Genomic DNA, 14,668 nt, shown 5'->3' with positions numbered 1-14,668 from the left:
TTCAAATAATATAAAATTGTATTGTGAGTTATTCAAATATTAGCCTGAACAATCTCTTCTAAAGGCTGGTGAAGGTAAGCAGCTAATGACAAAATTAGATAATGAACTGGGTGTGAAGAAATATTGTGTAGATGACAATCTTCCATGGACAAGTGAGAATACGCCAACTGTACGAGCTGATGAACCTAACCAATGAGTGGGATAGAAATCAGAGGGAATCCTTGGAACAAATAGATTGGAATGATAAAATGAAAAGAGGCAGTATCAGCCACATAAAATCTTTAGGACACAGAAGTCTATTTGAAATCAAATAGAAGTATAAATAGGAAATGGAAGGTAAAAAGGCCAAGCCAACTGCCACAGTAGCAGATGTCTAGGGATGGAAGACCTGATCAGGATAGAGGATAACATAAGAGTAATGGTAAACTACGCAGGAAACATCAATAGCATAAGTATCAAAATAACAAGCAAGGAGAAGGAAACAATGGTACAAGAAATGTGTAACAACAGATTTAAAATGGAGAATTGAATGGGGCATGTAGGAGATCCACTATGGTCAAACAAAGGGGCATGGAGAATGGTGATATGGTCAACAACAGTGGAACTGTAAGAATGAACTATAACCACTTGACCAAACACACAGAGCTGTAAAGAGACTGAATGGAAGTACCTGAAACTGGAAAACATGACACTTATGAGCAAACCATAGAAATAACATAACAATGGAGCAGCTGGAATATGGAGCTAGGCATGTAAGGAAAGTTGTTCAAGCTGTATAAACTCATTAAATATATGAGTATATTTACTGGGAATGAGGAATACATACTGAAAAACTTAGCACAGTACTCTTGCAAAAAATAATACCTAATCCAGGAATTACACGAAGGATTGATAATAGGTGGAAAGGTGCCCTGGAAAGAAATTTCCACTCAGTAGTTATCTCCTTTCTTAAAAAAACATCAGAATGAGAAAGGAGAAAATTGTCATTCAATTGCAAGACAAAAAATCTCTTAAATTAAGGCCTGAAAACTGAGGACTTGTGTCAGAACCATTGTCTACCCTCACTAGAATTTCACCATCTTCCATATTAGAACTTTAATTCATACAAATTGGAATTCAGAAAACATAAATATCTTTTTAAACAAAGTAGAAACAATGGAAATCAAGCACAAGAAGTTGAAACTGATATAAATTTATGATAAAATACAAGCAAAAATTTGTAGTGACGTGTAGAGCAATCTAAAACCCATCCTGACTAGAATGCCAATCAAGAAAGTGAGGATTGTTCTAGAATTGAAGAGGGAGCTAGATGCACCATTATAGATGGAACAGTATGATTTGTGGAGAGTAGTCACATGTTCTGAAATGGCACAAAACTGATGGGGCATAAAGACTGGTTTGCTATAACAAAATTTTTTTTAGCACTACTTAGAGAGCAGAGCAGGATCAAGGTATTTTTGGGAGAAAGTAGGTGTTACCATTTCACAACAATCACAAACCACTACAGCTGACCAATGATTGATTGTTGGTAATTAAGCACAAGCCTAAATAACTGGCTATCTGTGCTGTGACCACCACTGTTATCAAAACCCAATTTTTAGTGTTATAAGTTTGAAGTCTTTCCACTGGGGAGCACTGACCAATGATAGTTTAACAGATGTTCATATCTAAAAATTTAATTACAACTAACCAGTATCACAACTGACCTCTCTTTTATTCAAATTAATGCTGTAACTTAAGCTTTTTATCAATGGCTGCTTTCCTAATAAAAAGAGAACTGAGCCTCATCTGGTGAAGACTTATGTGTAACAAGTTTGTTGATTAGTAAAATATTCAGTCTGTGTGATCACCATTAAGATACTGATGGCTCAAAACTTTTCCAATAAAAATTCTTTTTGTGACATCACTTTTTTCTTTTAATTTAACGTAAACCATTCAAAAATTATAATTGGAGTGTCAGTGCAATGCTTACTGAATTTTTCAATTTTAGAAGAAGATAAGCTTACAGGGAAGAAGAAGAAGATAAGCTTACACGGAAGAAGAAGAAGATAAGCTTACACGGAAGAAGAAGATTAGTAAGCTTACACGGAAGAAGAAGAAGATAAGCTTACACGGAAGAAGAAGATTAGTAAGCTTACACGAAAGAAGAAGAAGATAAGCTTACAGGGAAGAAGAAGAAGATAAGCTTACAGGGAAGAAGAAGAAGATAAGCTTACACGGAAGAAGAAGAATATAAGCTTACAGGGAAGAAGAAGAAGATAAGCTTACACGGAAGAAGAAGAAGATAAGCTTACAGGGAAGAAGAAGAAGAAGAAGATAAGCTTACAGGAAGAAGAAAAGATAAGCACACAGGGAAGAAGAAGAAGAAGAAGCTTCACCTGGAAGAAGAAGAAGAAGATAACCTGAAGAAGAAAGAAAATAAGCTCACACCTGGGAAGAAGAAGAAAAAAGTTTCACAGGGAAGAAGAAGAAGATAAGCTTTCACAGGGAAGAAGAAGAAGATAAGCTTACAGGAAAGAAGAAGAAATAAAGCTTACAGGGAAGAAGAAGAAGATAAGCTTACACCTACGGAAGAAGAAGATTAGTAAACACACGGAAGAAGAAGAAGAAGATAAGCTTACACAGAAGAAGAAGATTAGTAAGCTTACACGGAAGAAGAGGAAGATAAGCTTACACGGAAGAAGAAGAAGATAAGCTTACACGGAAGAAGAAGATTAGTTTTCCTCAAATTTTCAAGCTTCTCATCTAGCATCTTCTTCCTCTTCAAACTTTCATTGTATTCATCTTCAAGAAGCTAAATGTACAAAAAAAATGAAGTGATAAATCAAACCACACTGAAACAAATTGGAAAACAAGACACTTTCAGGAAACAGAAGAAATACTAGCAAACCTGCTGCAATATAGAATTGAACTCGGGACACACCTTAATATATGCTACTAAAAATTAAATTAAATGATTACAGTCACTTAACAAGGTATATATTAATTAAAAGTTGTTTAACATGGTTAAAACATTAGATGTTACAGATGAATAAACTGTAAATCTCATGCATTAATAATCAGTGATGACAAGAAAACCCACTTGTAGAAAAACATATACATGTAAAAACAGCTGGTTTGGGTTGAGAAAATCTTTATGTAGAGGAGCGAACAACGTTTCGACCTTCTTCAGCCATTGTCAGGTTCACAAAGAAAGAAAGAGGTAAGTGACCGATAGCTGACCACATGTTTGAAGGGGGTTGTGTAACTGAGTGTAGGAGTATAGAGTGCATGCTTAGGTGTTTGATTATATTCATTAATATAAGTATAAAGGTGTTCCTTTGTGTTAGTTTATTTTGGGCTTGAGTTGTTGTATAAGTAAGCCTTCTTTAATTTTGCATTTGTTTATGTTTGTTTCTTTATTTAGTATTTGGGTGTTTCCTATGGTTATGTTGTGTTTATTTGATATTCATTGTTCAAAAACATGTGAAGGTGACTTTTTATGTTCTTTGAATCTGGTTTCCATTTTTCTACTTGTTTCTCCAATATAGAAGTCGTGGCAGTTATCACATTGTATTTTATAAATAATGTTAGTGTTGTGTTTGTCAGTGATTGCGGGATTCACATCTACAGAACACACACTTAAGTTTTCAATCACACTAACTCTATACATCCCAACATCAACTTCACATGTGAACAGGAAGAAAGCAATCAAATATCATTTCTTAACTTCAGAATTACAAGAACCGACACACAATTTAAAACAGAAATCCACCAAAAAATCACCCATACTGGACTATACATTCCTTGGGACTCAGCACATGAAACAAAATAAAAACTCAACATTCTAAGAAACCAAATAAACACAGCCGTAAAACTATGCTCACTAGACAAAATTAACAATGAATTAGACAAAATAAAACAATACTTCATCAACATCAATAAGTTTCCTCCACAAACCATAGAAAACATTACATGCACACACCTAGACAGAAAGCAAAATCAACCAACAAAAGTAAATATATCTCATGAATCAGAAAATCATGAAACAATATACTGCTGCATACCATATATTCCCAACATCAACAGAAAAATAACCAACATTTGGCAAAAATTGGTAACAAAATATGACATTCCAGTTAATACCAAATTTATCCAAAAACCGGGCACAAAACTAAAGTCTATACTATATAAAAACTACACTGACAAACACCACAACAACATTATTTATAAAATACAATGTGATAACTGCCACGACTTCTATATTGGAGAAACAAGTAGAAAAATGGAAACCAGATTGAAATAACACAAAAAGTCACCTTTACACGTTTTTGAACACTGCAAATCAAATAAACACAACATAACCATAGAAAACACTCAAATACTAAATAAAGAAACAAACATAAACAAATGCAAAATTAAAGGCTTACTTATACAACAACTCAAGTCCAAAATAAACTAATACAAAGGAACACATTTATACATATATTAATAAATATAATCAAACATCTAAGCACGCCCTCTACATTTCTACACTCAGTTACACAACCCCTTTCAAATATGTGGTCAGCTATCGGTCAGTTACCTCTTTCTTTCTTTGTAAACCTGACGATGACCAAAGAAGGTTGAAACGTTGTTCGCTCCTCTACATAAAATATTTCAACCCAAATCAGCCATTTTTACATATATACTTTTCATGTATTAATGTCATAAAAAGTGTTAACTAGAAATTTTGTGGTATACTGTACATCATGTGTTAACAGTATGTTTACTTAGTTGTGGTCATGTTTCCACATAACACTAGTATTTTATGATAGTTATATTTATACACACCATTTTCATAGGTACAATGTTATTATGGCGTTTAACTGCTAAAAGCGCTACTGATATATAAGCTGGTATTTCACCAATTTATCTGAGATTAGAGTGAATTATTTTAAAATAAAATTGTTAATAACATGACCATTACTTCTTTTTTTGCATTTAATCAAAATTGTTTATTTAACACTTATTAATAAGTGTACCAACTGACACAAGTTACTTATTCAGTGTACCTACTGATACAAGTTACTTATTTAATATCCAGTAAAACAATCTATGCTTTGATCACTTATGGCCTAAAGTGACAACTTGAATGCCAACCTTAACTTTTATAAAATACCTATGTAAACGTATTAGTAGCCATTCGAAATGTTAAATCTTTATTTCTTGTTTCTTTAACAAGGACATTGTCTTACATGTATATTTAATATCAATTTTTTTAATAATAAATAAACAATGTTCATAAGATTTTATGAAACAGAAATATTCCCGTTTATATTGTTTAGTTTTAGTAAAAAAGCTACACAATGGTGTATTTGCACTTTGTTCAATACCAGAAATCAAACCCTTAATTTTTAGCATCTTAAGTCTGTGAACTTGCTAGGAGACTCATTCTTATTTGATAAATTACGGAATGCTAAATAAGCTATTCAGTGTTGTTGCAACATTTGCTTTGCAAAACACAGTAAGTGAGTTTTATTCAATTGGTTCAAATGATGAATTGTGATAAACAGTATTTGACTAAAATTACCACTGATGCTAGGTTAATTATAAATATTTTGTTTGTTCTTCATAAATTACAATGAGATAAGGACACAATATTTGTATAATACTCTAAACTACTTACTGCATAGTTATCTTTATAAATTACAATGAGATAAAGACAATATTTGTATAATACTCTAAACAACTTACTGCATAATTATCTTTATAAATTACAATGAGACAAGGACACAATATTTGTATAATAATCTTTATAAATTACAATGAGATAAGGACACAATATTTGTATAATACTCTAAACTACTTACTGCATAGTTATCTTTATAAATTACAATGAGATAAAGACACAATATTTGTATAATACTCTAAACTACTTACTGCATAATTATCTTTATAAATTACAATGAGACAAGGACACAATATTTGTATAATAATCTTTATAAATTACAATGAGATAAGGACACAATATTTGTATAATACTCTAAACTACTTACTGCATAGTTATTTTTAAAAATTACAATGAGATAAGGACACAATATTTGTATAATACTCTAAACTACTTACTGCATAGTTATCTTTATAAATTACAATGAGATAAGGACACAATATTTGTATAATACTCTAAACTACTTACTGCATAGTTATCTTTATAAATTACAATGAGACAAGGACACAATATTTGTATAATAATCTTTATAAATTACAATGAGATAAGGACACAATATTTGTATAATAATCTTTATAAATTACAATGAGATAAGGACACAATATTTGTATAATAATCTTTATAAATTACAATGAGATAAGGACACAATATTTGTATAATACTCTAAACTACTTACTGCATAGTTATCTTTATAAATTACAATGAGACAAGGACACAATATTTGTATAATACTCTAAACTACTTACTGCATAGTTATCTTTATAAATTACAATGAGATAAGGACACAATATTTGTATAATAATCTTTATAAATTACAATGAGATAAGGACACAATATTTGTAAATACTCTAAACTACTTACTGCATAGTTATCTTTGAGCTTCACTTCAAATATGTCATCAGAAATCTCCACAGAAAAAAACTATAAATACAACAAAACAGCTGACAGCTAGAAAAGACAGCAATTTACTAACCACATTACTTTCAATATTTACTAAAGTCACCTGTGTTTTCATATCACCATTTATTATTTCTAATTTCATCTAGAAATGTTTCACTTCACACTAAGCAACAAGGCAACAAGAAATTTATATTCAGCATTTTAAGTAATATTTTAAGACTTCACACAACAGGGAAATATCAACATGTATACTGTTTAGTAACTACCATGAAGTGATGTAACTACAGGAATAGTGTGTAAACCAAAACAAGTATATTTTCACACTTCTTTTCAAACAACCATGCCAAGCACATGACATTATTTCAAACAAAATGTTTTAGATATAAAGACTCATTTCTTTATTTTCTGCAGCTAACTGACCTTAACCTTAACAACTAAGTCTGGTGGAAGGGGACTTTCCAGAGTGAAAGATTTCTTCTGTTTCTTGTGAATTAGTTTAAGCCACTTCACTATTCCAATAGCCTGTAACACAAAACATTTCTTCATTATCTCTAATATTCACCTCTCTGGTAACTTATTTCAACTAGAGTAATACATTAGTTAGAATTCCTTGACTTTTCACTTTTAGTTTTTAATAACGTTTTAAACTATAAATACTGATCTTGTATGTCAACTATATGAATGTTTTTTTTTAAAGAAGTAAATATGAAACTATTTCTAAGAAAATAGTTGCACAAGTTATTTCCTTGACACACAGATCCACAATGGGATATTTGCCTAGACTTTAGTATTTAATCCTGGAAACTTTCCACTTAGCCACCAGGGGATAACTAGTTAGAAAAATGGGAAAATGTCATCAGGGAATAGCAAATATTTTTACCTGTTCATTGAAGATTTCGGCAAAGTTGTACTGGTAAGGGAAAACAACTTTTACTTCTTTTGTGTTAATTATCCTGAAACAAAATATTGTAAAAATATGTAAAACAAATTTACTATTCAATAAGGGATAATAAATAAATAACTTTAAACAGTAATAATCTTTACAAGAAAGAAATATTTTATACACTACAGTGGAACAACCAACAAAAATAAACATTTTTTTAAAGTAATGAAACATCTACTGGCTGAAAATTTATCAAAACACATCTTACAATGTGACTAGAGACAAAAAATTAACCATAAACCATTTGTTAGTTTGAATTTTCTTTCTTTCTTTCTTTTTTTATAAACACGCAGTTATATGTTATAGTACAAAAACTGAGGGTTCTAAAATCACAACTTAAACTACCTTGATATAAAACTGCCTAGCTGTGAATCATTCAAATTGTTTCATTCATCATGAAATATACAAACTTTTTCTGTTAAAAATGTTTATTAAACCAAAAAAGAAACAAAATGAATAAACATGAACTGTGCCTAACATTTTATCATAATGAATAAACATGAACTGTGACTAACATTTTATCATAATGAATAAACATGAACTGTGCCTAACATTTTACCATATTTCAGGAAACATTTAAAGTTACATACTTTAATAAGAAATTTTTGTTTGCTGCTATCAGCCTTTTTAACTTAAAACGTTTTAATTTTTGTTGTGAAGCATTCAATTACCCTCATGTATTCCAATACAATATGTGATGAAGAGAACTGAACAGATCTATACAATAAATACAAAAAGAACAAGAAGTATATAAGAAAAAATTAAAGATTACTCATTAATTCATTATAAAGGTACATTCCTTAGCTGGAAAATGTGCATATTTTTTCTTATGTTCATTAGCCTTAAGATTTTGGCCAACAGTGTATATATTTAAATTATTATCTGTTTAGGTTTGGTTTCAATTTGTTAATTGTTAAAAAAAACTGCTCAATGGTTTATCTGTTCTGTACCCACTCCAGGTCTTGAAATCTGGTTTTCAACTATATATGCTTTCCACCTCAGTACCAAGCCACTACAGGAGGGGTTAGAGTTATTGCAGAATTTAGAAAATTGAAATAAATAATGTGAATGATACAAGTCCTTTCCAGCAATTGCTCTCATGCCAGAATAACCATTCATTATCATGAGAAATAATGTACAATATGTAGTAGTTATTAACAGATTAAAAGATATATTTTGTCCCAAAATATGGAACCAAAAATTTTACTTTACTTATTAAAACAGACTTACATGGCTTTGTTCTGTTTCTTTTCTAATCCTTCAAAACTCTGACGGTTCACTAGATGGCGCTCTCCTTCACTGGTCATTGATACATTAAGTTCCTATTTATTATAAATAGAAAGTTTTTTAAAATAAAAATAAAGTAAAATGAACTAAAATGATTTTAATTCCGTCAATCATAGAGAGTTAATAAATATTTGTCTTAATATAACACTACACAGTTCTATAAAACCACTATAAAATACAAAAGAACTTTTTAGTGTCATACTAACAAAGGTAACTTCCAAAATGAAACCAAAAATTATGAAAGTGGTGAGAAATAGAGAGATAATATTTAAAATAGAAAAATAAACAAAATAGATCAGAAGCCAATAAAAAAATACTTCACATTAAGCTGGAATATCTTATAAGAATAGATTAACAGCAGTTGAATAATATGTATTAATCCTTGTTGAAACATATATCACAAAAACATTATGGGTTTAAATTGAAAATAATAAGGAAAAATCCACATACAAAATGAAGCTAGTCAACAGCCCCATGACTAGATGTTAAGCTATTTTAATAGAATGGTAGGACTGGATCGTCATTCTTATAATTTATCCTTGGGCAGATCTACAGTTTGTCACTTTAGAAGGAATAGACAAAAGTTACAAAGAATAAAAATGCTATATAGTTAAGAACAGTTTATGTCCAACATCGGATGAGAAAAGTAACATCAAGTATCTCCCACACGTTATTATAAACACAAACACACAACCAATACCATATAATATTGTCCATAGATATCAAAATATATGCAGAATGAGAAGATAATTTACAGGGTAGAGAAAACAAACAACCTTTTTCCTCAGTGGTATGCCAAACGCCATTAACATGAGGGTTATACTTTCTTACTGATTCTTCTAAACATCTTTTTCCTCAGTGGTATGCCAAACACCATTATCATGAGGGTTATACTTTCTTACTGATTCTTCTAAACATCTTTTTCCTCAGTGGTATGCCAAACACCATTATCATGAGGGTTATACTTTCTTACTGATTCTTCTAAACATCTTTTATTCAGTGGTATGCCAAACACCATTATCATGAGGGTTATACTTTCTTACTGATTCTTCTAAACATCTTTTCTTCAGTGGTATGCCAAACACCATTATCATGAGGGTTATACTTTCTTACTGATTCTTCTAAACATCTTTTTCTTCAGTGGTATGCCAAACACCATTATCATGAGGGTTATACTTTCTTACTGATTCTTCTAAACATCTTTTTCTTCAGTGGTATGCCAAACACCATTATCATGAGGGTTATACTTTCTTACTGATTCTTCTAAACATCTTTTCTTCAGTGGTATGCCAAACACCATTATCATGAGGGTTATACTTTCTACTGATTCTTCTAAACATCTTTATTTCTGTACTGGGTTTCTCTGACACACACTACGTAGAAGTGTAGCCAGGTTTTCCAACACTACACATAGAAGTGTAGCCAGGTTTTCCACTCATGGGGACAATAAATTAAAAAGCTGATACTGATCTAAATTTATAATAAAAGGATTATTAAAATAAATGAAATCTAATGTAATAGCATTTACATAAGTTTTATTTAATTTTTATTATTAAATGATACATAATGAGTTTATTACATATAAAAACTGAAAAATAATATGTGGTCAATAATATGCTTCAAAATTTTAGGGGGCCAGGTCCCCTTGGCTATGCTCCTGACTATTCAAATAGGAAGCATTGTGAAAATAGTCAATAATGAATCAGTTGTATGATACTTATGAAATCTAGTGAAGAACCTAAATTTTCAGTAGATAATGCAATTTTAAATCTAAGGAGAGAAAATGCCTTGTCTCATATCTTTATAACAACAACATATATAAATTAAATGTCAGGAGGAGCAAAACAACTTATCTAGCAATCAGTAGTAATATACATGTAATATTACATCACAAAAAGATTTAGTATTATACTCTAAACAATTTACAGCCAGAAGAACTTATAATAGCATCTTAACTATACTTGTCTGTGGTATGATGCTGTTGATAGTCTTGCATTAAATATCAGACTGGCTGGATTATAACCCACACAGTAGTAATAAGTGTCCAGCAGTTTCATGCCGCAATATACTAGGATTTGTTAATCATTGTTTAGTAGACACAAAACATTTAGACAATTTGTTTTTTTATAAAAAGAACAAATAATTTTATTAAGTCAAAGATAACTTACAGTCAGAGAGATATAGGACATTCATCAAATAAAATAACAAGATGGTCAGTCTGTGCTGAAGTCCACTGGGGATGAAAGTTGGCAGTGAAATCTAATGTTTGGACTGACATTCTACAAAAAAGAATGTCACAATGGAACTTGAAACATAACTGTTTTCTTTAATTAATCTAAATGTTTTCTGTATAAACCAAATAATGACAGTCTGGTAAGATAAAGTATAGATCTAGATCAAAATTATTCATCATATAAGAACACTTACAATCTTAAAAACTTAGTCTTACAATTTATGATTTTATTTAAAATTTGATGTTAGTATGAGGTTTCTGCTCTAAGCTGCAAGTAATATATCTATTACTGAAAACCAAACATAATTAGTTTGAAAAACTTTCCAAAGAACAGATATAATTAACGAAGAAATGAAAACAAATTATTTTTTTATTAAAAACTGCATCATGTTACTGAATTGACAGTAAAACAAAACATAAGGGACTCATTTCTGTAGTTATAATAAAACACTTTTTATTTGTTCCTCATAATTTTCTAAATAATGAAGTAGAAAATAGTTTAAAAAAATAAATAAATATAGAGTTGTAACAGGGAAGTCCAGCCTGCACCATACCTATGTGTAGAAGACAAGACAGCACCAAAATGTACATTTCCTCTCAACCTCACATGAATAACAAATGGGCTTCTTTCTTGGCTATTTATTTTTGGTTCACTGGATTTCCTCTCAGCTAAAGAAACAAATATCCAAATAGTTATGTAATACAACTAACAGTTGTTAAATATTTTACAGTGTAAGAGAGAAAGTGAGAGAGTTGTTTGTAACATTAGACTAGCAGGATACCACTCATAATATGTAAATATGCACATTAGTGTTTCACAGACTTTACAGTGGAATATTCTTTTTCATAACTTTACAACACTGAATATCAAAACTATTCAAGGTACTTTAAACAACATACTTGATTTTACAACCACTCGTAACATCACGGCTACTTACTAAGAACATCTAATCTTTTCTTTGAAAACCTATCCCAATAACACACAGTTTCAAAATGAATATGTCTATCAACCAACCTTTAAAGAAAGTCTTTAATGCTAACAGTTCTTTAGCTAAAGTGAAAGCCATCATATGAAGGTCAGTGCTCCACAGACCAGTAATCTCGTCTAGTAACTGTAAGTTCACTTCCTTCTAGTCGGAAAGGTTTTAATGTTTTATTACATTATTAACAAGAACATATATAATATGAATATTTATTACATCGATAATTTGAAAGCACAAATTAAAAAACAAATTGGAACCTAAAATAAATATTAGAACCTTTTCTTGAAGGATCCAAAAAGTACTGTCTCTGAGTTTGAGTGTGTTAAAATGCACAAGTCAAAAATATTTTTAGAGAGTTGCAATCATAACTTAATTAAACTACCTCATCACTAAATTATATTATAAACTAAGTTTATAATTCAAATCTTTAAACAAGTTTTAGTTTTTGTTTTCAGTATATTCTACATCTTTGTTTAGTCACATGACCTTCTCATTTATAGAATTTTTTTATCTTCCCTTAAAAGATCTTTGAGAATCCAACTAATTAAAAATGCGTACTATACATATTGACAAGACAGAATATACAATTTCAACCTCTTATGTTCTTTCTCTACTGAGATATCACTGTATTTGTTCAACTCATATCATATCATCCTTCCATCTTTTTCTCTATTTCAAGATATGTATATAATTTTCTCAGACATTGCCATTAGATATGTTTATAATCTAGAGAATGATCTGAACTATGAAAGTTAGAAAATTGTTCAATTTGTTTTTTAGGAGCCAAACCTCATAACTATTTATAGCTTGATTAGAAAGCCAAGTAAATTATAATAGGCTTAAGATATTATAATGCCTAATATAATTTATGTTCTAAAATGCATACCTTAAGGCTAGATGATTTAAATTTTGGACAACCAACACATTAAGAAACGGGTTTATTAAACCACAAATTTCAGTGTTAAAGGCCTCAAGGTTAAAGTAAGTGTTAAATTTCTTGTTTTTACACATTTTTGTACTTGTTTAGTAACGGAGTAAAGTAATAGAAAAAAAGTAAATAAACACAGATGAAGTTCTAATATGAAAAACTTTTTATTTTTATTTACAAGGAACTAGAGGTTTTATACAATATGAAAACTAAGGGTTATAAGTTTTTTCTTAGCATTAAAATCACCTTTCACTCCAAGTAACTCAACAACTTTAAGTTCAGACAAATCTTTAACAAAAATACTTTACTAAGTATGTAAAAAATAATTCAGGTTTCTATGTACAAAAGAATTCATAAACTTAATGCTATAAAAATAACAAAATCCAAAATTACACTCTAATATTATAAACAAGAACATAACCACCCATCATCCATTCTAAAGGATTGACTGTCATTCTTATAACTCACTGTCAAACTGAGAGCCAATCCATGCCCCACACAAATAAGATGTTTTTGTTTAAAAACAAACAAACTTGGTCACAGCAGTGATTTACAGACCATGATGAAAGTTGCAACTACATATTAATTTCAACCGTTTCAAACTTCACATTACCGTTTCTTATACTTGAAGAATAAAGCAGTAACACTTATTTTCTTACTTTATAATATGTCCAAACAATAACATTACCTTAGAGTGGTTTTTGTAGGTCAGGTGTACAGTTTTCAAGTGCAATACACTGTTCTTTATATCTGGTGATTTCTGACAAAATACAGGCTGTAAAAACGAATACAATAATTTAACACTCAAATAAAAATAATCAAATATTTTTGATTACTTCATTATGAAAGAAAAGGCAAAATTGATAATGGAAAAGAAATTAATATATTTTAAACTTACTTTCTAAAAGTGAATTAAACTATGTTCATAGAATATTAAAATGTGTTTAGTACAGTAATTAACAGTTTTTCAACCCTATTGAAATGAATAAAACCCTATAACCTGAGTATTTTCAAAAGTTGGAAGAAAGAGTTACCTTTCAAAAGCACTCAGGTTAAGGGTTTTATTCATTTCCTGTCAAGACTTTTTGAACCTGTTTGTTTTTCTAACATCAGAAATCTTGAATTCTATTGTTATACATAATATTGTTAATTTAAACGAACCATTTCAGCCAGTAACCTTAACTTAATTAAGTCACGTATATATAGTATAAATATAAAAATATGACTTAAGTTATTTACAGTAATTTAACTAATTAAATATACAATCATAAAATGAATAACAGAGTGAAGAATACTTCCTACTATTATTCTTTCTTTGACCACTAAAAAACAAAAAATCAAATCAAGATTATTATTAAATTTTTATTATTAAATATTTAATTTTCAATATTTTAAAACTTTATATATAATCATACAATATTAAATTTTATATATAATCATACAATAAATACGTGTATTCCATCCACACTCAGCTTCTTCACTACATCCAAGAAAAGTACTTTTGTTTGCAAAAATAATACACACACACACACACACACACACATTTAAATATAAACATGTTGAAAGACAACAAGGGACTTGTTGGTTCATCAAAACCACCCATGTACTAAACTGAAATTTTAAACTAAAACCACTTAAAGCCAACTCTTTTTATTTAAATATTTATCATGCCTTTCATTAAAATACCTTAGATTTACTGTATCAA

The 14,668-nt window shown here is 29.8% G+C and overlaps 1 protein-coding gene and 1 long non-coding RNA gene across 2 annotated transcripts in view; both read right to left on the bottom strand.

The window, feature by feature from the left end:
* LOC143257739 (protein hobbit-like) overlaps positions 1-8,894 on the bottom strand; it is a 51,091-nt gene extending 42,197 nt beyond the window's left edge. Inside the window, 6 exon segments of the mRNA XM_076516772.1 lie at positions 2,269-2,430; positions 2,649-2,794; positions 6,551-6,610; positions 7,010-7,111; positions 7,470-7,542; positions 8,763-8,894. Of these exon segments, the coding sequence (XP_076372887.1) occupies positions 2,269-2,430; positions 2,649-2,794; positions 6,551-6,610; positions 7,010-7,111; positions 7,470-7,542; positions 8,763-8,839 (620 nt within the window). The 5' untranslated portion in view covers positions 8,840-8,894.
* A 2,095-nt stretch (positions 8,895-10,989) lies between these two features.
* Positions 10,990-13,778, bottom strand: LOC143257738 (uncharacterized). Its single transcript, XR_013031991.1, has 4 exons — positions 13,652-13,778; positions 12,068-12,182; positions 11,607-11,721; positions 10,990-11,098 (listed from the first exon to the last, which is right to left on the bottom strand). It is a non-coding gene; the product is annotated as an uncharacterized LOC143257738 (long non-coding RNA).
* Between the last annotated feature and the right edge of the window lie 890 nt (positions 13,779-14,668).

Source organism: Tachypleus tridentatus, chromosome 7, assembly GCF_004210375.1.
Source record: "Tachypleus tridentatus isolate NWPU-2018 chromosome 7, ASM421037v1, whole genome shotgun sequence".
Classification (NCBI taxonomy): domain Eukaryota; kingdom Metazoa; phylum Arthropoda; class Merostomata; order Xiphosura; family Limulidae; genus Tachypleus; species Tachypleus tridentatus.
The sequence above is the reverse complement of the archived record's forward strand: the minus strand, read 5'-3'. Positions and strand labels throughout refer to the sequence as shown.